Genomic DNA, 26,246 nt, shown 5'->3' on the forward strand with positions numbered 1-26,246 from the left:
AAAGCAGATGCCAGACTGAGATTCATTGTAAGAATCCTAAGGAAATGCAATCCGAAAACAAAAGAAGTAGGTTACAGTACACTTGTTCACCCACTGCTTGAATACTGCTCACCTGTGTGGGATCCGTACCAGATAGGGTTGATAGAAGAGATAGAGAAGATCCAACGGAGAGCACACTTCGTTACAGGATCATTTAGTATTCGCGAAAGCATTACGGAGATGATAGATAAACTCTAGTGGAATACTTTGCCGGAGAGACGCTCAGTAGCTCGGTACGGGATTTTGTTGAAGTTTCGAGAACATACCTTCACCAAGGAGTCAAGCAGTATATTGCTCCCTCCTACGTATATCTCCCGAAGAGACCATGAGGATAAAATGAGAGAGATTAGAGCCCACACAGAGGCATACCGACAATCTCTCTTTCCACGAACAATACGAGACTGGAATAGAAGGGAGAACCGATAGAGGTACTCAAGGTACCCTCCACCACACACCATCAGGTGGCTTGCGGAGTATGGATGTAGATGTAGATGTAGATCTTCCAGCGTGTGTAGTGCCAACAGAAAAGTTCGGAGGCGGTGGTGTTTTGGTGTGGTCGTGGTTTTCATGGAGGGGGCTTGCACTCCTTGCTGTTTTGAGTGGCACTATCACAGCACAGGCCTACATTGATGTTAAAGCACCTTCTTGCCCTCTCTCCCTCCATTTATCCTTCCTATCAACTCTGATCCGCACCTCCCTCTCCCTTCCTCTGTCCTTTCCCCGGGCATCCTCTTCCCCCCCCCCCTTCCATCCTGTTTTTCCCCATCTACCCTCCCTCTGCCTCCTTTCTCTCCCCCGAGTGTTTTTTGCTCTCCCCTTTTTTCCTTTTCTCCGGCTCCCCCTTTTTTTCTTCTCTCTCCTCTCCCCCTTTCTCCACCTCATAGGTCCAGGTCTCCCTCCCCCCCCCCCCCCTCCGCCGCCATGTTACCTGTATATTGCTGTTATAAGGGAGCATTCAGTGTTGTTTGTCCCTGTCAGTGTTGCGAACAGCCACCATACTTTCGCTAGTTTATGTTTTTTATCTCGTGCGAACAGAAACCAGACTGTCACCATGTTTTTTAATTGTGCCTGTCTCCTTCTTGTGCATCTTCATCCGCATTGTCACCACAGTGTTTTTATATTTTTTAAATTCCACAACAATCTCCTATTTTACAGTTTTTTCACAATGTCACCATTTTATCGTCTGTTTTTCTTGTTTGTTTATATTCTCATTATGTTTTTTAACTTTTCTGTAGGCTGTAGAGCAGCATATTATGCTGCTGCCAGCCCCCCCCCCCCCGCCCCGCCAGGGAGGGGGGGGGGGGGGACTTGAAATACAATAAAGAAAAAAATAAAGAAAATAAAGTAATGTGATACACGTTGTGATGTACAACATGACACAGTCCATCGCATAATCCAGCACGGCATTTCTTTTGTCGTACTATATGACACAACATGTAAAGTTTAGAGTGCATGCATCAACACTCAGGGATACTTCATATTACAGATACATCCCCACCCTCAGACACTTGCTATTGTAAATCCATCCGACTCTCTAGAAGCACATCAATTTGTGTCTATTTGTTCTTACAGCCCTCTCTATGCATGAAACGGGACGGGTTTGAGGGAGAAATGATGCCCTCGGGGAATAAAATCATCACCTCCCACCCAGATATCAAAAAATGGATGGGACAATACACCCCCAGAAATGTTGTTCTTCAAGAAACGCTTTTTTAGCTATTACATGTATGCTCTTCAGACAATGCTATTATATTTTGTATGCTATGGTTGACGAATCTTCTGGATTTTGGGCACAGGAGCAGGGATTTTAGCCTATAAATTTCAATATGCAAGTGTACCAACACGATGCAGGTAAGAGACCTCGATACACTGAGGGAGTAGGGTTAACTCGTAAAGAAAGCACGAATACGTCAAGATGTTTCGATTTAAATGTCTTTGAAGGTATCAGATAAATCGAAAATCTAGTACCCTTCTTTTACATCACTAACACTGTCCAGGGCATATTAGCCTTTTTTTGTGCTTTGGTAGGAGTACTTCTCATTCTGGTTTCCAACTTCTTCTCTACCAGAATTTTGACATTAGACCGCCCTAGTTTGGCAACCGAATTAGATTTTTGATGACCTGGACGTCGACTGACCCAGTATAGATTTTTTTTATTATTTTTCGAACCATATTGCTTGAGTTCGGCATCCTTAGTCTGGCTGCTCTACAGTTACCTGGGGCAGAAAATAACAGAAAACATGAACACGATACCGAACTAAATATTAAGTACTGCGTGAAGTACACAGGGTATATCAAAAATGATAACTATTTGTTATTTGAGATATGTGCGTGAATAGCAAACTCTCGTGTTTTACATGGTTCCCGCTAGGTAGTAGCGGTGTGCGCCCACTTCAGTTCTAGTAAAAATGGTGTCGGGACAACAGAAAGCGTTTTGTGTTCTACGTTTTGCACAGTGCGTGTCAGTAATAACTGTTCAGCGCAACTTTCATACTAGGCATGATGTGGATCCCCCTGTAGGCACAGAGCATTAGACGATGGCATGAACGATTCCAAGAAACAAGTTGTTTGTGTAAAGGGAAATCGCCGAGCCGTCCCCGATTGTCTGACACAGACGTCGAACGCATACGCTATCGTTTCACAAGGAGTCAGCTCGAGAGCTCAACAAGCCCCCGATGTCCGTCTGGCGTGTATTGTGTCGACGTTTACACATGAAACCAAACCAAATTAGCTGCTGCAAGCTCTTCGTGAAGGTGACAGGCAACAATATGTGAAGTTACGTAATTTTGTTCTTGGCAAGATAAAGGGTGACAACTTTCTCCCACTTTTGGCGTTTAGTAACGAGGCAACATTCCATTTAAATGGAAAGGTGAACCGTCAGAAAATGAGAATATGGGATACGGAACAACCACATGAAGCAGTACAACATGAGAGTGACTCTCCAAAAGTTAATGTGTTTCGTGCAGTTTCACAGGAAAAGGTGTATGGTCCATTTTTTCTTTGCCGAGAACACCGTTACAGGCAGCACATTTTTCGAGATGCTTGGAAACCTTCTTTCCCCACAGCTAGAGGCTGATCGAATTACTTCATTTACCAAAAGGATGCGTCAGTGCCACAATGGCATCTGGGAGTTCGGGAATTTTTAAATCAAAGGATTACTGAATGACAGATCGGTCAAATTGGACCAACTGATTCAGTCTTATATTACTGGTCTCCAATGTCAGCAGACCTGACGATATGTGATTATTTCTTGTGGTGGCTTACAAAAGACTGTTTCTGTGCCTCCGTCAATTAATGAATGAACTGAGACATCGCATAACAGCAGCTGCGGAAGCTGTAACTCAAGACATGCTCGGTGCAGTGTGGGAACAACCTGAATACCGCATTGACATATGCCGTACGTCTCATGGGGGAATTATTGAACACCTATGAAAAGGTATGAAAAAAACTTTTTGAGTTTCTCGTGAGTCAAAAAACAAAATTCATTGTATATGTTTATTTGTTTCAGAAATGTAGACGTTCCAAATCGGATGATTCTTTTAGATATACCCTGTATGATAAAAATAATATATGTAAATAGTTCATATTATGTAGATAACTTTACGATACAAATGAGTTACATAAATAAACTTGCTTAAAACCTTACTATATTGCAGGGTGAGTGATTCACTCAACAAATAGTAAACTACTGAAAAGCACACATCCTGTTATTTTTTCAAGTTTGTCTTTGTTTATTTAAAACATGCATCAATAAAAATTGAAAACTAAGAAACCATCGCTAGAAAACCTCACGTGAATAATTTTGCAACAAACAATCAGAATTAAGTATGAATATAATTGTCTGAAATGCAAAACAATGTGTGCACTACAAAATATTATCAACATTTCAATCCTGAACGAAAACTGATGAACTTAGTCTTGTTTTGTACCAAAATAAATTTTCTACAAGATAGGATGGCAATTTTTTTTACGAAAATGCAGTAAAACATCGTCTGTTCATTAGAAATTAGGTGGCTTTTTCTGACAAATATTTTTACAGCAGTTTTCAGGTTAGTTTGATTTCCTGCGTGGCCATTGATAAAGCTTTAAATGATTGATTACGGATTCCTGACTCGAAATAGAGGAAGAAAGGCGCTATAAACTTGTGTCCGGAAATACATCATTGCCACGGTAAATAGTGCTGATGATTGCAAGTTCCTCTGACCACATGCTGTGTGTTCTTTGTGTGTTGCAGGCTGTGTGACTAACGCAGCGTGCTATAAGCAGCAAAATGGTCCGTCATTTATGTCGGGAACAAGCTGAGTTGGGTGTTTTGGATGGGGCTAAGTGGATGGAAACGGCTGAGAGGAACCACAACTATACTAAAAAAAGTACTTTCACAGACACCAACCACATCACGTAACATTTCAAGCCCTTTCTGGGCGGTTGTACACTACTGGGCATTGCTACACTAAGAAGAAATGCAGATGATAAACGGGTATCCATTGGACAAATATATTATACTAGAACTGACATGTGATTACAATTTCACACAATTTGGGTGCATAGATCCTGAGAAATCAGTACCCAGAACAACCACCTCTCGCCGTAATAACGGCCTTGATACGCCTGAGTATTGAGTCAAAGAGCGCTTGGACGGCATGTACAGGTACAGATGCCCATGCAGCTTCAACACGATACCACAGTTCATCAAGAGTAGTGACTGGCGTATTGTCACAAGTCAGTTGCTCGGCCACCATTGACCAGACGTTTTCAGTTGGTGAGAGATCTGGAGAATGTGCTGGCCAGGGCAGCAGTCGAACATTTTCTGTATTCAGAAAGGCCCGTACAGGACCTGCAACATGCGGTTGTGCAATATCCTGCTGAAATGTAGGGTTTCGCAGGGATCGAATGAACGATAGAGCCACGGGTCGTGACACATCTGAAATTTAACGTCTACTGCTCAAAGTGCCGTCAATGCGAACAAGAGGTGACCGAGACGTGTAACCAATGGCACCCCATACCATCACGCCGCGTGATACGCCAGTACGGCGATGACGAATACACGCATCCAGTGTGCGTTCACCGCAATGTCGACAAACACGGATGCGACCATCATGATGCTGTTAACAGAACATGGATTCATCCAAAAAAATGACGTTTTGCCATTCGTGCACCCAGGTTCGTCGTTGAGTTCAATATCGCAGGCTCTCCTGTCTGTGATGCAGCGTCAATGGTAACCACAGCCATGGTCTCCGAGCTGATAGTCCATGCTGCCGCAAACGTCGTCGAACTGTTCATGCAGATAGTAGTTGTCTTGCAAACGTCCCCATCTGTTGACTCAGGGATCAAGACGTGGCTGCACGATCTGTTACAGCCATGCGGATAAGATGCCTGTCATCTCGACTGCTAGTGATACGAGGCTGTTGGGATACAGCACGGCGTTCCGTATTAACCTCCTGAACCGACGGATTCCATATTTTGCCAACAGTCATTGTATCTCGACCAACGCGATCAGCAATGTCGTGACCCGATAAACTGCAATCGCGATAGGCTACAATCCGCCCTTTATCAAAGTTGGTAACGTGATGGTATGCATTTCTCCTCCTTACACGAGGCATCACAACAACGTTTCACCAGGCAACGCCGGTCAACTGCTGTTTGTGTATGAGAAATCGGTTGGAAACTTTCCTCATGTGAGCACGTTGTAGGTGTCGCCACCGGCACCATCCTTATGTGAATGCTCTGAAAAGCTAATCATTTGCATATCACAGCATCTTCTTCCAGTCGGTTAAATTTCGCATCTGTAGCACGTCATCTTCGTGGTGTAGCAAGTTTAGTGACCATAGTGTATGATCATAAGGCCTTTCAGACAGACGAACGTATATGGAGGTGGCGGACGGTGCGTACGCCAGATATGGAGTACCGGAATCTACAGGATACTGAGAAGAACTCTAGTAAGAGCTCGAAGAGAGGTCGGAACGTGCTAAATAGTGTGGCGATCCATGTTAAAAACTGACTACAATTTGGTTTCTGCTTGTCGGGAACTTCCATTTTTGTCACCTTCGTTCTCCTAAATTTTGTATCATTTCTCCCCAGACTGCCTTAATACGTAACGTGTTAATCGTGAAACTAGCTGCTACTATGAATCAAACTGATTTCACACCAACAAACCGGAAGATTCCAAAGGATATGAACAGCTACCAAGACATGCAAATGCACTTAGAGTGCATTTGTTGACCTACCTGTATGAAGAAGAGTTTGGGTTTCCCAACAAGGCGTGGGCACTGAGCGGGGCTGAAAGGTTCCAGCAGCTCACTGACATGATACTCCTGGTCTTTTGCAAACAGCACATTATTCGCCCCGCCATGCGAAAGCACAGCCACTGCAACGCAGTTGACGTGGTCCTCCTCTGCCACTGTAACCACAGACATACTTAACTTTACGGCGAAATGTCACTGTACTCATTTCATTTTCATTTACACTTTAAGACAAAAAATACGTAAGACGAAGAAGTTACACAAGTTGGCCACGAACCGATAATCATACATGTATCAACGGAGAATGCAACATTGTTAACTTTAGTGGTCTATGGACGAATGTATGACGCTTCAGCACAATTTCACTGCACAGCTGGCAGGAAAGTAAACAGGGTATATGTCGATAGCAGGGCACTAAGTCTCTGCAAATTTCATCCACATACTCAGTTGGACGATACACCTCGCAGTCAGACACATGAATGATATACTTAGTTAACAGCATTTGAGAGAGGATGTTCCAGGTCTGTTCAGAAAACTCCAGAAATTTGTCCACAATTTTTTTCTACGCTTATCTTTAACTTATTCTGCATGGTCTCCTTCGAAATGTTCTCCTCTGTAACAGTTCTGTCACTAAATGTAACTGGGTTTTCTCTTCTGATGCTAGGCAATTGTCAGGATGAGCATTACTGCAAAGGGCATTTGATTCTAAAGCATTCTGTCACGGTGAAAATACTAAATTAATTAATTTTTCTCTCTTAACAACATGTGGGCAGGGTGGGTTCTTCCTTGGTTCGGGTATGAGGTAGAATGAAACAGCATTTTTACATAAGATAACTTTTATTGAAGATTTGTACAACTGTTTCCTTACTCGATGTTCTGGCTCGGAGAACGGCAGCTGTGTCGCTTGCGAAGACTTGTGCTGCGGCAGCGGCGGCGACGGCGACTGATTACACGTGGCAGTGTGTATCTCGTGTCGCCGTCTCGCCCAGTTGACTGGAGACGCGCAGCGCGAGGTGGCCCGTTTAATTATTGCGAGCGAAGTCGTGCATCGGATGGTGATACCTTGGATGTGGCGTCCCAGTGTTTCTCTTATCTAAGCGGCCGCGCGTGTTGTGTGTCAGCCAGCGGAGTGGCACGGCGGGGGAAGGCCAGTGTCCCGGACTCGAACAACGGACTCCCGTTTGCCAGTCTCTGGCTGTCAGATATTTATCCCAGCTCACAGGAGACTGCTGATGCGAGGCCGTCTCCTTCCCGTCCTCATGAGTCACTCGGGTATGTAAAAATCCGTCTTCAAATACCTTTTAACTTCTGTCTTCTGGCGCCGAGGCTGCTGCTTGCTACTCCATTACAGCGGCGGACTAGGTGCGTCTGTGTATGATGTAGTCTCTTCTTGCATGACGGTCTTCAGCACCGAAACTGACTGAAAACAACTGCTACTCTTCTCTTCTTCTTTCTTCTTCCTCCCTCGGGCCCACTGCGTCTCGCGTATTTATTCACTTCAGTCCACTGGAGGTGAATGACTTCACGGTCATTGCCTCGTCTGTCACGTTGAAAAGCTTCTCGAAGAATCTTCTTAACGTCGGTCATTGACTCTTGGAATGTAGGCGAGGGCCTTTGATCACATGTGATGACTGAGAAACACGTGAGCCGGTCATTGCCTCTTCTGCCACATTGAAAAGCTTCTCGAAGAATCTTCTTAACGTCGGTCATTGGCTCTTGGAATGTAGGCGAGGGCCTTTGCTCACATGTGACAACTGAGAAACACGTGAGCCAGTCGGGCGATGCCCTGACGGCTGAATCGACAGCGTCCGCTTGTGTGGAACTTGTTGACTTCACGGTCATTGTCTCTTCTGCTCTGCTGTTCTGCCCGCTGTTTGCCAGTATGTAATTCTCTAAACTACACCAAGTTTTTAATTTATATTCTAATTTCTACTTCACTTTGAATTCACTAATTTGTTTAGTACCACTCAACACCTCCACAATTGATGCACCGCTCCCAACGCCGTTTCCATTTCCGGAAGCAGTCCTGGCACGCCACTTGCTGGAATGCGCGAAGTGCCGTCTGCAAATTTTCTTTTATTATGTCTATAGTTGCAAATCTTCTGCCTTTCAGCTTTGGAAAGAAAAGGAAAACGTCCACAGGTGCCAGGTCTGGAAAGTGCGGACGATGAGGCAGCACAGTAATTTCGTTTTCTGTGCAATAGTCACGCTCCAACAGGGGTGAATATGCGGGTGCATTATCCTGTAATGCCAGAAATGCATATCCTCCTATTTCCATCTATTGTACTATATTGTACTCAGTTACACTTTTCAGCGATTGCTGCACAAACACTGTCTCCACGTTCACGTACACCATAATTACTCTAGCACGTAGACATTTAGGGTTACATTTGTCTGGTATGAGACGTTCCCAGGGGGGTCCACTGGTGGCACCGAACCGCACAATAACCCTGGTTTCGGTGTGGGGCGGCGGTGGGGTGATGGGGTGAGTGGACTGCTGTAGTCTGTTGTGGGGTTATGAACCACTGAGTGCTACAGTGGGGACGATCTCTCTCTCTGCTGTTTCTAGGTCCCTGGTTCAATACACACACACACACACACACACACACACACACACACACCATCGATTAACAGTTTGTCCCCGTGGCACGAATTCATGATGAACTAATCCTTCAAAGTGAAAGAAAACTATGGCTGTGACATTTGGTCAGACCTGGAAAGCATTTTTGGTCTTGGAGAACCTTTCCCGACATATTGTGAAGATTGAACCTTGGTGTCACCATCTTAGACGTAGATTCACGTTTCATCACCAGTTATGGTTCTCTTAAGCAACATGTCGTTCTCATTTGCGCGATCCAAAAGCTCTACACAGATTACAAGGTAGATGTATATCTGATCTTGACTGATGAGCCGTGGGACGAAATTGGCGGCAACATGATCCATTCCAAGATGCTGTGTCAGGATTTCATGACATGAGCCAACTGAAATGTTACATTCTTCTGAAATCTCTCGGACAGTCAGTCTTCGACTGGCTCGCACATTTTCGTTGAAGTTCCTGACATGAGTGTCGTCAGTAGATGTCGATGGGCGTCCTGAACGAAGGTCATCTTTCATTCCCGTCCGGCCATTTTTAAACCCTGTGAACCATTCGTAACACGGAGTACCACTTTAAGCACTCATTACCATAGGCTTCCTGCACCATTTGGCGTGTCTCCGTAAAGGGTTTCTTGAGTTTCATTCAAAATTAAAATACAGGCGTGTTGCACCACTAACTCTGCCATCTCGAAATTCGCGAACTGTGCGACACAACTTTCTAGTCCATACAGCACTTGTAACACCGAAAATACAGATAAGATACCTTGTGCACCATTCAAAAATTTTCTGTGTTTAATAGTCGTTGATAACTTGTACTGTACTTCTGATTCTGAAGCTGTAATCTGTATTACAGAAACTGTATTTACTAAGTAATCGATGTACTTGTGCATTATTATTACTTATACAGAGTGGTCCACTGATCGTGACCGGGCGAAATATCTCACAAAATAAGTGTCAAACGAAAAAACTACAAAGAACAAAACTTGTCTAGCTTGAAGGGGGAAACCAGATTGCGCTATGGTTGGCCCACTAGATGGCGCTGCCATAGCTCAAATGGATATCAACTGCGTTTTTTCTTAATAGGAACCCCCATTTTTTATTACATATTCGTGTAGTACGTAAAGAAATATGAATGTCTTAGTTGGAATACTTTTTTCGCTTTGTGATATATGGTGCTGTAATAGTCACAAACATATGGCTCACAATTTTAGACGAACAGTTAGTAACAGGTAGGTTTTTAAACTAAAATACAGAACGTAGGTACATTTGAAAATTTTATTTCGGTCGTTCCAATGTGATACATGTACCTTCGTGAACTTATCATTTCTGAGAACGCATGCTGTTACAGCGCAATTACCTGTAAATACCACATTAATGCAATAAATGCTCAAAATGTTGTCCGTCAACCTCAATGCATTTGGCAATGAGTGTAACGACATTCCTCTCAACAGCGAGTAGTTCGCCTTCCGTAATGTTCGCACATGCATTGACAATGCTGTCAGATGCTGTCGGTGGATCACGATAGCAAATATCCTTCAACTTTCCCCACAGAAGGAAATCCGGGGACGTCAGATTTGGTGAACGTGCGGGCCATGGTATGGTGTTTCGACGACCAATCCACCTATCATGAAATATGCTACTCAATACCGCTTCAACCGCACGCGAGCTATGTGCCGGACATCCATCATGTTGGAAGTACATTGCCATTCTGTCATGCAGTGAAACATCTTGTAGTAACATCGGTAGAACATTACGTAGGAAATCAGCATACATTGCACCAATTAGTTTGCCATCGATAAAATGGGGGCCAATTATCCTTCCTCCCATAATGCCGCACCATAAATTAACCCGCCAAGGTCGCTGATGTTCCACTTGTCGCAGCCATCGTGGATTTTCCGCTGCCCAATAGTGCATATTATGCCGATTTACGTTACCGCTGTTGGAGAATGACGCTTCGTCGCTAAATAGAACGCGTGCAAAAAATCTGTCATCGTCCCCCAGTGGCAGAACTGTACACGACGTTCAAAGTCATCGTCATGCAATTCCTGGTGCGTAGAAATATGGTACGGGTGCAATGGCTGTTGATGTAGCATTCTCAACACCGACGTTTTTGAGGTTCCCGATTCTCGCGCAATTTGTCTGCTACTGATGTGCAGATTAGCCGCGACAGCAGCTGAAACACCTACTTGGGCATCATCATTTGTTGTAGGTCATGGTTGACGTTTCACACGTGGCTGAACACTTCCTGTTTCCTTAAATAACTTAACTATCCAGCGAACGGTTCGGACACCGGATGGTGTCGTCCAGGATACCGAGCAGCATACATAGCACACGCCCGTTGGGCATTTTGATCACAATAGCCATACGTCAACACGATATCGACTTTTTCCGCAATTGGTAAACGGTCCATTTTAACACGGGAAATGTATCACGAAGCAAATACCGTCCGCACTGGCGGAATGTTACGTGATACCATGTACTTGTACGTTTGCTACTATTACAGTGCCATCTATCACAAAGCGAAAAAAGTGGTCCGACTAAAACATTCGTATTTCTTTACGTACTACACGAATATGTAATAAAAATGGGGGTTCCTATTTAAAAAAAACGCAGTTGATATCCGTCCGACCTATGGCATCTAGCGGGCCAACCATAGCGCCATCTGATTCCCCCCTCAAGCTACACAAGTTTCGTTCTTCGTAGTTTTTTCGTGTGACGCTTATTTCGTGAGATATTTGGACCGGTCACGATCAATGGACCACCCTGTGTAATCGATTGTAAATGAAAATATTGTAAATTTCTGGGTGGTAGCCAAGCGAACTTTATTTAAATGTATCGATAGCAACGACAAAATGACAGTAGCGGTGCTGTTGTTAATCTTCACGTGTGTAGAGTCTCTGTCGCTTTGCGAAAGAGAGGAAGCAGCGTAGCTCGAGTGATGAAAGAGTGTGGAAGAGTTTATTGGGCGCTCCCGCAGACACGGTGTGCAGCTATGCTCTCGCCAGTGTAGACGCACCTGATTCGTTAACCGGCGAGTATTGAGAGTGCGGTCGGATTGGACAGGCGGAGGAAGCTGCTATTCTAGCTATTGCCTATACCGCATTTATCCGTGGCTCTGGAGAAGACTCAAACAGCAGCAGCAGCAGCAACAACAGCAGCTCAGCATTGTCGTCGGCTACATTCTTGGTCGGCCGCACAGCTACAACATCCTAACAGATATAGGAATGTAGAGTGGAGCGAGACTTTTTTAATTTCGCCGCGCTACACTTGTTCCCTGAGATATAAATTATACCGTCGCAGCGGTAAGAGCGCTCGACGGCAGAGAAAATACTAAAATTGTAACTTTTTTTTCTATCCGTCTATTGTCTCTCGAGAGCGGAAGCTTAATGCAGACGTGATCTGATGAAGATGAAAAAAACTTATTAATGTGTAGACATATTGTGGAAGTTGTTATGACATTTGGATGAGGGAAGCAATGTAAAATAAATTGCATTTAATATCAAGACAGTTTTGTATACATTAGAAATTCCTGGACAATGAAACATATTGCAAGATTTCGGAGCAGACTTTTCACGCAGAAATGAAGTAGGAGATTTTTGAAGACCTGGACACCGCACGAAAGAAGACGTTAACATGGTAAAGGATGAACTCTTATCTACAACATTTCCCCCTGTCAGTTACATTTTGTTATTCTCTGTTCTTTTTCAATAATTTTTGTAGCGGAAATTGGTTTAACTTTTGCTCAGAAACGCCACAAGGACCACCCCAACAATAGCTTTTCCGAATCACGAAGTCTGATAGCTTTTCTGTAATATGAAGTCCGATTTGCATTTCATTCTTTCCCTTTTTCACGGTCATTTACGATTTTAAAACACCCTTTTTATTCACCATTTCTTTTCTTTTCTTCTCTTTTTTCTTTTTTATTAACCACTACAACTGGCTCCCGCGACAGGACGCAATTTTCGGATGTGTCGTTTTTGAGCAAATTTGAAACTTTAATTTGCATTTTTTCCCAACAGAGAATAACCAAAAATCCTGAAGTTTAAATGGTAACTAAAAGACCAACCTTATTGTACCTAAGCAAATGATCATACAACAATATTGTAAAGAATTTTTGTAACTAATTCAATCTGTTTTTCTTTGCATGGCATATATTTATGCAAAACTGTTATTTTGAGACCTTTTGGTGATTATCCGATAGAGATGTATTAAGAAAATCCATATTTTGACGAATACGATTGACGCAGAAGTGCTTGTCCAGCCGCTGCAGGGCAGAAAATTTAATGGTGAGTCACACAATTATGTTTCATTCAAACATTCAATAGCCAACTCCAGAACCCATTTTTCCCTTTCCACACATCCTGTTGTTTTCTTCTAGATTTTTCCAAAATTATCTATCTCTATTGTAGTTTGTGGTAATTATAGTATTGTTGTAGCATATGAAGATCATGAATTTGACCGCCAAACAGTCATTAGTTATGAAAAATTTTGTCCGCCCTGCGCGGCATCTTTCTCAACCATTGTTTGCAATAGAGCGATTATTTACATTGACGAGAAAATATTTCAACCTAAATTTGAGTCAAATCTTTATTAATCAGACTTATATTATTCCCTTTTTGACTTATGATTATACATCCTATTACAATGGAACGCGGTAAGGTAGAGATAGTTTCGGCAGATGAGTTAAGTGAAGTAGATTCATCGTTCAACCAACAAGAAAGTCCGCGTTTCCCTCCATGGACGAGTTCACAGATCAATGCAATGATTTTGCCTCAAACTCGCAACATTTGTGATAATACACAGATGGCGACTTTAAATGATGAAATGTGGAATGGACGCGAGACTAGACCGTCAGCGCCATTGTTAACATCAATGTCAGAACCGAATATGAGACAAATTCAGCAATGTGACACAAATCGGACACAGGAAACTGACAAACTGGACCGACTATTAGAGTTATTTGCAGACATGAAATGAGACGTTAGTCAGAAAATTGACATATTAAACCATACTATGACCGAAAATTTTGAACAAACGACAAAACAGATGACAGAATTAAATAACACCACTCAACAGCTCAGCCAGCGATTTGAGACATTGTCCGACCGAGTCACTAAACAGGAAGAAACTTTGGTTACATTCACACATGAAACAAAAAACAATATCACCCAATGCGAGAATCAGTTAACTCAAATAGTTAATGTGCAGCAGGAAGTGAACACCAGTGTGGAAGAGTTAGCTCAGGCCCGCACTTCAGCTAGCTCCACCCAAGAAAAGCTGACTGAAGAAGTGGGAAATATTACCCAACAGCTCACAATGGTAGTTCTTGAACAAATCCACCTCAAAGAAAAGCTAGAAAAATTAGAAGACCGAGCGGACCGAGCGTCACTAAACAACGACACCAACATGGCCGAAAGAATTGTACCTGAATGTAAATTGTGTGAAGACTATCTGGACAAAAAACTTGAAACAATTACACAGGACATACTTTCAAAAACAAAGACACATGTTAAAGACAAGACAAAACACATAGAAGACGAAGTGACAAAATTACGAGACAATGTTGTGCCGTGTTTGGCGATTGGTGCAAACGCATCGTCAGGGAACGACAAAACAGCTAAAACCATGGTTAATGACACAGACAGAACACCTATTGTGGAATCACCTATTTCAAGTCAAAATTACAATGTGCCGCTTTCATTTCCACCAAACGAGCAATATTACGGTACGACACCTAGAGTAGCCGGTGGCATAAATCACATCAATACAGTTACACCAACCGGCATGGCCGATGGCACGTTTGTAAGGCATGGGTATTTCCAGACATTTTCCAGAGAGGACAAGCACAAAGTCCACCCTATTGTGTTTATTAGATCATTTGACGGTGTTTTTCCACGTAGTTGGTCAGAAGTCAATAAAATCAGATACGTCACCAATCTCATGAGAGGACGAGCAGCTAAGTGGGGTGCCGCTATGAAACGGCGGTGCCTTACATTTGAACAGTTCGAACAAGCCTTCTTGGACGAATTCTGGTCCGAGAATGAGCAACAGAGTCTAAGGAGAGAAGTGTGCAACCCCGAGACCTATGACCCTAAAAAAAAGAGACATTAAGACAATACTTTGAGAGGTACCTAGACAAGACACTGTACTGGTCCAAACCAGCTGACTTGCCAGCGATAATTGACACTTTAAAAAGCCACTTACCCTTTCCATACTGAGACAGATTAATAGGAGTACCGGAGAATTACATTAAGACTTTCTTAAACTTCTTAGATCAAATGGACGTAGTTTACAGAAACGATTCACGCTGTAATGGTACTTTGACTTCCGCAAAGTTATAATTTACGATCGCGCACACAGAAGAGCACTGCGCCAGCGACCGATTTTATAAATAATTTTGTTCTTTTTTTTTTTACTTTTGCGTAGTTTTTTTGTTTTTAAGAACTAATGGATGTCTCTCTCTCTCTTGTCTTGATACGAAAGAGGTGTATTTTTCCGCGATGTGTTGAATGTGCTTTTGGTGAAAATTAAAATTACATTACAAAGCGATGTTGTTTCAATAGCTAATGAGGAGAAGATAATAAAAGGTAACACCACAATTGGCGTCCTGGTGACAGGACTTGCAATCTTCGGATTTGATACAAGTGCAGTTTGGATTTGATACAAGTGCAATTATTATAAATTTTGGACATTTTATCTCATTTTAACCACTTAATAGCATCAGAAAATGAATTTGGACTAAGTCTCATTCATTTCAATTGTAATGTTACGTGCATGAAATTTACAACAATATTGTTTTCCCTGTTATTAATTTGTGTGAATTTTCATTTTCATGCTGAGGAAATTAATTTGGTAAAAAAAAAGGGAAAAGGATAACGTTCCATAAAATAATTTGCACGAACCTGAAAGAAAAATTTTGGATTGAAAACTGTATATTTGACGCTACATTTGCAACATAAGACTGAAAAAAAATTGGTGAGTACAGAAATTTACATTTTTTCCAGTTTCAAGCAGCCATCTGTACTTCCTTTATTCCGATCCATTTATTTCGAAATTATTTTTTCAAATTGTAGTTAAAATTGATTTACTACTATTATTGGAAATGGTAAGTGAAGAGCATATTTACAGTCATTTATTTGTGAGAGGGAAATTTCAGTACCAGTTTAATAATTCAATTTCTAATTAGAAATAATATAGAAATATCCATTTACATAAGAGAAATTTCAGATTTCAACATATCATATTTCAAAAAAATTTTTTTTTTTTTTTACCATTGGAAAATTTTATTTGCAATTAATTATGAAAATCGCAAGATGGACGCTAGACGCATAGAAATTGTTTCCGCGGACGAGCTTAGTGAAAGTGACACATTGCAAAACATGTCCGACAGTCAAATGAGTATTGAACTTAATAGTGAGGATGTTCAAGACATAATTTTACCGGATCGATTAAGACAACAACCCCTATATTTAAACAGATATACAGGCGAATGGAGAGTGAGTACTACGCGACAAAACGTGACATTGACAACGTCAACTTCAGAACCAGACATCAATCAGACACGAAAAAATGACGAAACTAAGACACAGGACTCTGACATGCTCCACCAGATTCTGAAGTTACTTGGTGACTAAAACAGAAAATTTGACACTTTAGACAAAAGATTTGATGCTTTAGACGAGAAAAATGACAATTTAAAACGTGACATTGGGAAATTTGACACTAAATTCGATGAACTGACACGGGACATAAAACAAAATTTTGAAAAACAATCGAGACAAATTGCCGACTTGACAGAAACCACCAGTAGTCTCGGAAGGAAATTTACTGACTTATCAGACAAGGTTACGAGACAAGAAAAGGTATTTGTGGAATTCAGTGACGAGACAAAAACTGACTTACAACGATGTAATGAGAAATTGTTAACAGTAGTTTTTGAACAACAGAAAACCAGTACCCAAGTTGACGAATTATGACAGTCACACAATTCCGTAAAAACAAACCAAGAACACTTAGACCTGACGATTACAGACCTTTCAGACAGATTAAATGATGTAACATTGGAGCAGAAATCCTTACAGGAAAAGTTAGAAAAGCTTGAAGACAGAGCAGATGTAGCATCTTTCAAGAATGACACAACTCTAGCAGAAAAACTTGTACATGAATGCAAATTATGTGATGATTATTTAGATGAGAAGTTTGAGACAATGACACAGATCATTTTAGATAAGACAAAGGAACAAGTAAAGGGAGAAACAGATAATATTCAGAAAGAGGTACGTAAACTTAAAGAGAATGTAATACCAAGTTCGTCAGTGATACCAAAACCCATAACAGACAACCAAAACATAAATGAGAATCATAATAATGCTAGACCCAGCACACAGCCGAAAATAGAATTACCAATGAGTGATACAAATCCCAATGAACCATTTTCAATGCTACCACAAGATCAAAATTACTATCAGACATCACCACATACTATGCACAGTTTGACACAAAATACAGGACCCATAATAGCATCGGGAGTAGCTGATGAAACATTAGTACGACATGGATACTTTAAGACATTTTCATGTGATGAGAAAGACAAAGTGCATCCGATTGTTTTCATCCGCTCTTTTGATGGTATTTTCCCGAGACATTGGTTAGAAGCCGATAAAATTTGATATGTTACAAATTTGTTACGTGGAAGAGCAGCTAAGTGGGGAGCAGCAATTAAAAGAAGATGTTTAACATTTGAACAAGCATTTCTTGAGGAATTCTGGTCGATCACAGAACAGCAAAGTTTAAAACGAGAAGTATACAATCCAGAAATTTACAACCCGAAGAAAGAGACTTTACGACAATACTTTGAACGCTACCTAGACAAAACATTATATTGGACAAAACCAGCAGATTTACCAGATGTAATTAGAACACTTAAAAGCCACTTACCATTTCCTTACCATGATAAATTAATAGGAGTGTCTCGAGGACAACATAAAGAATTTTTTCAGTTATGTTGATGAGATAGATGTTGTTTACAGAGATGAGATCAGGAATTTCAATCAATTGTATCCGATCCATCCAAGCAATTCGCGTACGCACAACAGAAATGACAGAGGCTATTCGACACCACAACAAAACACTCAAAGAAACAATTCACACTACACTGGGACAAATCCATTCAATATTAGGAGAAACAACTTGCAGCATTGGCAAGGAAACAGTAATTATTACTATAATGGTTATCCGAACAGTAATTACAATCAGAACAATAACAGTTATATTCAAAATAACAACAACAGAAGAAGGAACCGAAATTATAGAGATCAAAGAAGAGAGGATAACAGGTACCATCCAGGATACTTTCAGAGAAACAACATCGAACAACATCCAAACATGTATTGCAGGAATAACAGTAATGACAATACCAGTTACAGTCATGGGCGAAATAATGTATGGGGAAATCACAATGGACAACCGCCACGACACATGCAATACAGCAACCCTCAATTTGTACCTAACGGAACTCCCAATGCGACGCGGGGTAATGTCAACAACCAAACAGCTGGTACTTGGGTGACGCGCGACAGAAATGTAAATATTATTGAGTTGGGCAATGAACCCAACCCGCAGCAACAACCGAATTTACTGGAAAACGAACGACGACCGAGCTAAGCGCTCGAGTTACGGTCGATAGGGAGCAGAGCGCAATGGAACCGACGATTGTTTTCTCCGATATGATGACAGTAAGAAAGTAGAAAAAGAATTATATCAGGATGTAGATTTTAATAGTACCAGTTAAACAAAGAAGATAATTAATATGATATACAGTTATGATGAGCCTACATTTAAGTTATACAGATACTTACAATCTAATGAATGCAGGTAAGTCTAGAAAGCAATGTGAACAATCCAATAGCTAATAAGATATTTGGTTATAAGAGGAGTTGCTATTGAGGCATATACACATTAGAGGAGGCATATACACATTAGAGGAGGCAGAAAACTGAACAGAATTATTTTCTTTAGGAGGCATGTGATAATAGTAATGTTGATATGAATGATGTGAGTGACTGAATGAGATGAGTGAATGTAATTTTAGTTTAATAAGAGGACAAATAGTAATACAGAGAGAGGTAAATGGTATATAAGATGAGAAAATGGTATTATTATTATTATTATTATTATTGTTGTTGTTGTTGTTGTTGAAGTAAAAAGTAAGTGGTGATGAATAAGAGGAAAATATATATATATATATATAATGCTGAGGAATAAGTATATGTTATTTTGTGAAGAATGAATAATGGATAGGTGAGAATGTTATGAGTAATTGAGAATATGTTGAGAGGAGAGAAACTAGATTTGAACGCTATATCACATGTACTCATGGAATACAGAATGAAAGTAGTGGAAAGAATATTATTTATTGAAAGATTGGTATGCCTGAGATAAATACTTATGTGGTGTCTTATATATTCTTATAACTAAAGGTGAAAGTATAGATTTATGTGGAAAGAATTATTTACAGCAGCCACTGTTGGAAATATACCAGAAGATTTAAATCTATAACACTTTAACACTAATCTAATGGGAACTTGTAATGAAATTTTTGGAGTTATGTAGGCTTGACACTTCAGATTGGAAGAATTATTTAAGAGAACATATTTAGCAGTCATCTAATGACATAATTAAAGCTCATCTACTGAACTGAACTGATGCACCATTAAATAGAAAGGAGAATAAGGAGAAAACAAAACGTCAGTCCTCTGTTGTGGCTCATACTCTCATCCCTTCCTTAGAAAAATTTATACATGTTGATGAAATATTTGACATTATATAATTCGTGATTATCTGACAGTATGGAGAGACATACACACATATTTATTTATGAATAGAATTTTACAGGTACCACAAGGTAAATACAGAATGGATATACAGCATGGAACGCAGCAGCAATTATCTAAGAAGATTTATTTATTTATTAAGTAAAACATTTATTTATATTGCTTGATACTCATGAAAGGAAGGAGATGAACTACACAAACTTTATAGGAACATGATTGACTTGAACTATATATATATATATATATATATATATATATATATATATATATATATATATATATATATATATATATAAACAAAGATGATGTGACTTACCAAATGAAAGTGCTGGCAGGTCGACAGACACACAAACGAACACAAACATACACACAAAATTCAAGCTTTCGCAACAAACTGTTGCCTCATCAGGAAAGAGGGAAGGAGAGGGAAAGACGAAAGGATGTGGGTTTTAAGGGAGAGGGTAATGAGTCATTCCAATCCCGGGAGCGGAAAGACTTACCTTAGGGGGAAAAAAGGACGGGTATACACTCGCACACACACACACATATATTCATCCACACATTATGTATGGATGAATATGTGGATGAATATATGTGTGTGTGTGTGCGAGTGTATACCCGTCCTTTTTTCCCCCTAAGGTAAGTCTTTCCGCTCCCGGGATTGGAATGACTCCTTACCCTCTCCCTTAAAACCCACATCCTTTCGTCTTTCCCTCTCCTTCCCTCTTTCCTGATGAGGCAACAGTTTGTTGCGAAAGCTTGAATTTTGTGTGTGTGTTTGTGTCTGTCGACCTGCCGGCACTTTCGTTTGGTAAGTCACATCATCTTTGTTTATATATATATATATATATATATATATATATATATATATATATATATAAAGATGCGTGACTTACCAAATGAAAGTGCTGGCAGGTCGACAGACACACAAACAAACACAAACACACACACAAAATTCAAGCTTTCGCAACAAACTGTTGCCTCATCAGGAAAGAGGGAAGGAGAGGGAAAGACGAAAGGATGTGGGTTTTAAGGGAGAGGGTAAGGAGTCATTCCAATCCCGGGAACGGAAAGACTTACCTTAGGGGGAAAAAAGGACGGGTATGCACTCGCACACACACACATATCCATCCACACATATACAGACACAAGCAGACATGTTTCATATATATATATATATATATATCTGATGCACATACTTGTAGGATCCTATGATATTTAGAGGGGCACCGCTCTTAGAAACGGTAATAGAGGGGTACCACTCTTAGAAACTGCAATAGTGGGGACATCACACTTAGAAACAGTATTAGGTATAGGAACTTTTACATTATATGAAGTTAACATGTATTTTATTTATCATATTTTATTTTGTGTAGTCCACTGTAGGGGATGACTTTACTAGTAGGCCTATTTACGAAGTAGTTAGCAACCATCCCATGAACCTATCCTCCTACAGAGGGCTGTCTTGAAGCTTGAAATATGTGTAAATTTTATTCCAGGGTGCAAGATGAATTTTAAGTTGAATATTCTAGCGAGTTGCCACAATTATCTTCAAATGTTGCAAGTGTAACGGGGGAAAAAAAAAAAAAGGGGGGGGGGGGGGGAAGAGAGCTAACAAATAAAATGTATATTTCAATCTGAATGTAATGTAATTCACATGTCAGCATAATGGTATTGAATGTAACATAAAAAATTTACTATATTTTTCATTTAATTCTGTATATGTAGTATATGACAACAATGTAACTATCTCATGTAATGATTAATTGTAAATATTTGTATATTTATGTACTTACTATATCAAGAAATGTATTTTAAGGAGATGTTAATGAGCTGCATAGGACTTGTGCATGTATCACATGATTCATATAAATGGAACTGAAAATGCAAAGAAGAAACCAACGTGATGGAACACTGGTCAAGAAATATTTACGTAGTGTCAATATGCTTTGAAGTGTATGGTGTTGTGGAAGCCGGCAGGTCTTCAGGTTGGTGTAAAAGACAAGCTCATCACCTGTCGTAGGCAGTGAGGTGTTTCCTGTGCCCTCATTTACCATTTATACCCCGGTAGACGCCACCAAAATTCGACTGCTGGAGATCACAATTTCGTGTTGACACATTGAACAAACTTTGGATTTTCTTCAAGTCACACGCAAGAGATCCAGGCAGTACACACACACTCAGAATCCGATACTACGTTTAAAGACATTGGAGCAATATAATAGAAACATTTATTGTTCGAATTAATTCCATTGTAAACACGAATCATGTGAACTGAATTCAAACGCTGTGCTAAGCAACGATAATACACTGCAATTCAAAGACATTAATGTTACGACTCCTAAAGAAGATACACACCAAAAAGACTGTATACAAAGACTGATATGCAAAGAGCATTGTGCACAGAAATATTTTTTGTAATATGTAAATTTCTTATTTTCTCATATATGTATGTATGTAAATTTTCTATACTGCCACACTCGCTTGCGGAGCGTGTCAGTAGAGGAGGCATTGCATTGGTACTTTGACTTCCGCAAAGTTATAATTTACGATCGCGCACACAGAAGAGCGCTGCGCCAGCGACCGATTTTATAAATAATTTTGTTCTTTTTTTTTTACTTTTGCGTAGTTTTTTTGTTTTTAAGAACTAATGGATGTCTCTCTCTCTCTTGTCTTGATACGAAAGACGTGTATTTTTCCGCGATGTGTTGAATGTGATTTTGGTGAAAATTAAAATTACATTACAAAGCGATGTTGTTTCAATAGCTAATGAGGAGAAGATAATAAAAGGTAACACCACAACGCCATTCAAATTTTACTCTTATTAGTAACCAAAATCAGCACCCACCCCAAAGGAACCATAGTGATGGTGGTTGGTGGAACCATCCGTCCGCGCCGCGACAAAATACGATGCCTGCGCGCGAAACATATTCAAATGGAAACGTGTATGACGGTAGGAACAACCGCAGAAGTTCGTGGAATAATAACAACAATAATTATCACCCATATCAAAATGGTAACTACATGCAAAATGAAAATCACAGACAGTACAACAACAACCGCAATGGGAGACGTGAGAATAACCGGTACAACCCGGGCTACTTTGACAGGAACATGCCATATAACAGACATAATTACCACCAAAACAATAACAATCCCAACAATCACCGACACAATATGTGGAACACACAAAATTCACGCATGACAAATCATAACCCTCCACGGAATCCGCCGCTGTTCCCCAGTACAGTTATGCACTCCCCGCCACGAAGTAGCAATAACAATTGCGGCGCGCCATCAGCTGACACGTGGGCGCCAACCGGGCGGAATGTAAACATAGTGAAGCTGGTCAATGAACCCGGCCAAACACAGCAGACAACGGAAAACAGTCGTCCACCGAGCTAAGTGCTTATGCTTCGGTCGTGAAGTCTTGTAAGAGCGCAATCGCTGAAATGGTTTGTTTCGTCAGGTACGATAACAAAATGACAGCAGAACAGGAATTAACCGACGAGAAAAACATTACATCAGACAGTTGTGTTAAAGAATTCATACAAGCTACGGCATGGGTTAAGTTTAATGATTATCATGTACAAATTTTATTCAATACTGGTGCTGCTGCAAGTGTGATGTCAACCGCATTCTATAATGAACTGAAACAAATTATAAACATACCTACATTACCTGTACAGAATTGCCACGTGGTTAGTGCCAAGGTACTAAATCTAAGAACATACCCATGCAAGCCCTTGTTAACTTCACATTTTCCAATACACAGTTCAAGTGTGATGGATTTCTTGAATGAACACAAAGCAATCATAGATTTAAGTAATGGCATATGTCAATTATCTGTAGGAGAACAACTAATTAATGCTGAACTTAACAAGACTATTGAACCACGACAAAAACATTACGAAGTAAGTCAATTTCAATTGGTATATCCTACCATAGTTAGTGTAAATTTAACACTTGAAGATTCAGACTATCAGGAGATTGAGCAGGATTTATTGTATCAGAAATGTGTCGAATCTGACTATTTAATGAAACAACAGCAATAAGAATTGTACAAATTATTATGTGATTATGCCCAAGTTTTCAGTGAGAGGCCTGATGTAATCAGAGGTTATAGCTACAAAATGGATGTTAATCCACATAAGACTTATTGTAGGACACATCATAATATTCCATGGGCGAAGAAACCTGCAGTTTTATGTGAAATTTAGCGATGTTGACCTGGGGTGTCATAGAAAAATCACATTCCCCTTATTGCAGTCCTATACTGGCAGTAGGCAAGCAAGATGGCAACGTCAGATTGGTGCTAGACGCACATGAAATCAACAAAATTATTATACCAGTTAACACAAGACCCGTCAACTTGGACGAACAGTTGCTAAAATTTTATAATGTACAATACCTAACTAATATTGGCCTCCACTTATCGTACTGCCAGGTGTCCCTTCACAATGACAGTCGTAAATACACTGCTTTCCTTTGTGAAGGACGCAGTTATCAGTTTTGTGTGTTGCTTTTTGATTTGCGTGTAAGCGCGGGCGTGTTCATCGAGGCGCTTGACGCTGTTCTCGGCCCGTGTTTGTTGTCACGCGTCACGACATACGTCGATGACATTGTCGTGGCAACAAATACGTAAGGGGAACATATTGATCTGTTACAGGAAATTCCCCCCCATGAACCATGGACCTTGCCGTTGGTGGGGAGGCTTGCGTGCCTCAGCGATACAAATAGCCGTACCGTAGGTGCAACCACAACGGAGGGGTATCTGTTGAGAGGCCAGACAAACGTGTGGTTCCTGAAGAGGGGCAGCAGCCTTTTCAGTAGTTGCAGGGGCAACAGTCTGGATGACTGTCTGATCTGGCCTTGTAACATTAACCAAAACGGCCTTGCTGTGCTGGTACTGCGAACGGTTGAAAGCAAGGGGAAACTACAGCCGTAATTTTTCCCGAGGACATGCAGCTCTACTGTATGATTAAATGATGATGGCGTCCTCTTGGGTAAAATATTCCGGAGGTAAAATAGTCCCCCATTCGGATATCCGGGCGGGGACTACTCAGGAGGACGTCGTTATCAGGAGAAAGAAAACTGGCGTTCTACGGATCGGAGCGTGGAATGTCAGATCCCTTAATCGGGCAGGTAGGTTAGAAAATTTAAAAAGGGAAATGGATAGGTTAAAATTAGATATAGTGGGAATTAGTGAAGTTCGGTGGCAGGAGGAACAAGACTTTTGGTCAGGTGATTACAGGGTTATAAATACAAAATCAAATAGGGGTAATGCAGGAGTAGGTTTAATAATGAATAAAAAAATAGGAGTGCGGGTTAGCTACTACAAACAGCATAGTGAACGCATTATTGTGGCCAAGATAGACACAAAGCCCATGCCTACTACAGTAGTTCAAGTTTATATGCCAACTAGCTCTGCAGATGATGAAGAAATTGATGAAATGTATGACGAGATAAAAGAAATTATTCAGGTAGTGAAGGGAGACGAAAATTTAATAGTCATGGGTGACTGGAATTCGTCAGTAGGAAAAGGGAGAGAAGGAAACATAGTAGGTGAATATGGATTGGGGGGAAGGAATGAAAGAGGAAGCCGCCTTGTAGAATTTTGCACAGAGCACAACTTAATCATAGCTAACACTTGGTTCAAGAATCATAAAAGAAGGTTGTATACCTGGAAGAATCCTGGAGATACTAAAAGGTATCAGATAGATTATATAATGGTAAGACAGAGATTTAGGAACCAGGTTCTAAATTGTAAGACATTTCCTGGGGCAGATGTGGATTCTGACCACAATCTATTGGTTATGAACTGCAGATTGAAACTGAAGAAACTGCATAAAGGTGGTAATTTAAGGAGATGGGACCTGGATAAACTGAAAGAACCAGAGGTTGTAGAGAGTTTCAGGGAGAGCATAAGGGAACAATTTACAGGAATGGGGGAAAGAAATACAGTAGAAGAAGAATGGGTAGCTCTGAGGGATGAAGTAGTGAAGGCAGCAGAGGATCAAGTAGGTAAAAAGACGAGGGCTAATAGAAATCCTTGGGTAACAGAAGAAATATTGAATTTAATTGATGAAAGGAGAAAATATAAAAATGCAGTAAATGAAGCAGGCAAAAAGGAATACAAGCGTCTCAAAAATGAGATCGACAGGAAGTGCAAAATGGCTAAGCAGGGATGGCTAGAGGACAAATGTAAGGATGTAGAGACTTGTCTCACTAGGGGTAAGATAGATACTGCCTACAGGAAAATTAAAGAGACCTTTGGAGAGAAGAGAACCACTTGTATGAATATCAAGAGCTCAGATGGCAACCCAGTTCTAAGCAAAGAAGGGAAGGCAGAAAGGTGGAAGGAGTATATAGAGGGTTTATACAAGGGCGATGTACTTGAGGACAATATTATGGAAATGGAAGAGGATGTAGATGAAGACGAAATGGGAGATAAGATACTGCGTGAAGAGTTTGACAGAGCACTGAAAGACCTGAGTTGAAACAAGGCCCCGGGAGTAGATAACATTCCATTAGAACTACT

The 26,246-nt window shown here is 40.6% G+C and overlaps 1 protein-coding gene across 5 annotated transcripts in view; it reads right to left on the reverse strand.

Moving 5' to 3' along the window:
• The window catches only part of LOC126244356 (caspase-1-like), a 197,927-nt gene that overhangs the window by 99,345 nt on the left and 72,336 nt on the right, over window positions 1-26,246 (reverse strand). For all 5 annotated transcript variants that reach the window (XM_049948232.1, XM_049948233.1, XM_049948231.1 and 2 more), the window contains exon 4: window positions 6,264-6,436. In XM_049948232.1, the coding sequence (XP_049804189.1) occupies window positions 6,264-6,436 (173 nt within the window). The remainder of the gene's footprint in view (window positions 1-6,263; window positions 6,437-26,246) is intronic.

This window comes from Schistocerca nitens, chromosome 1 (assembly GCF_023898315.1).
Source record: "Schistocerca nitens isolate TAMUIC-IGC-003100 chromosome 1, iqSchNite1.1, whole genome shotgun sequence".
Taxonomy (NCBI): domain Eukaryota; kingdom Metazoa; phylum Arthropoda; class Insecta; order Orthoptera; family Acrididae; genus Schistocerca; species Schistocerca nitens.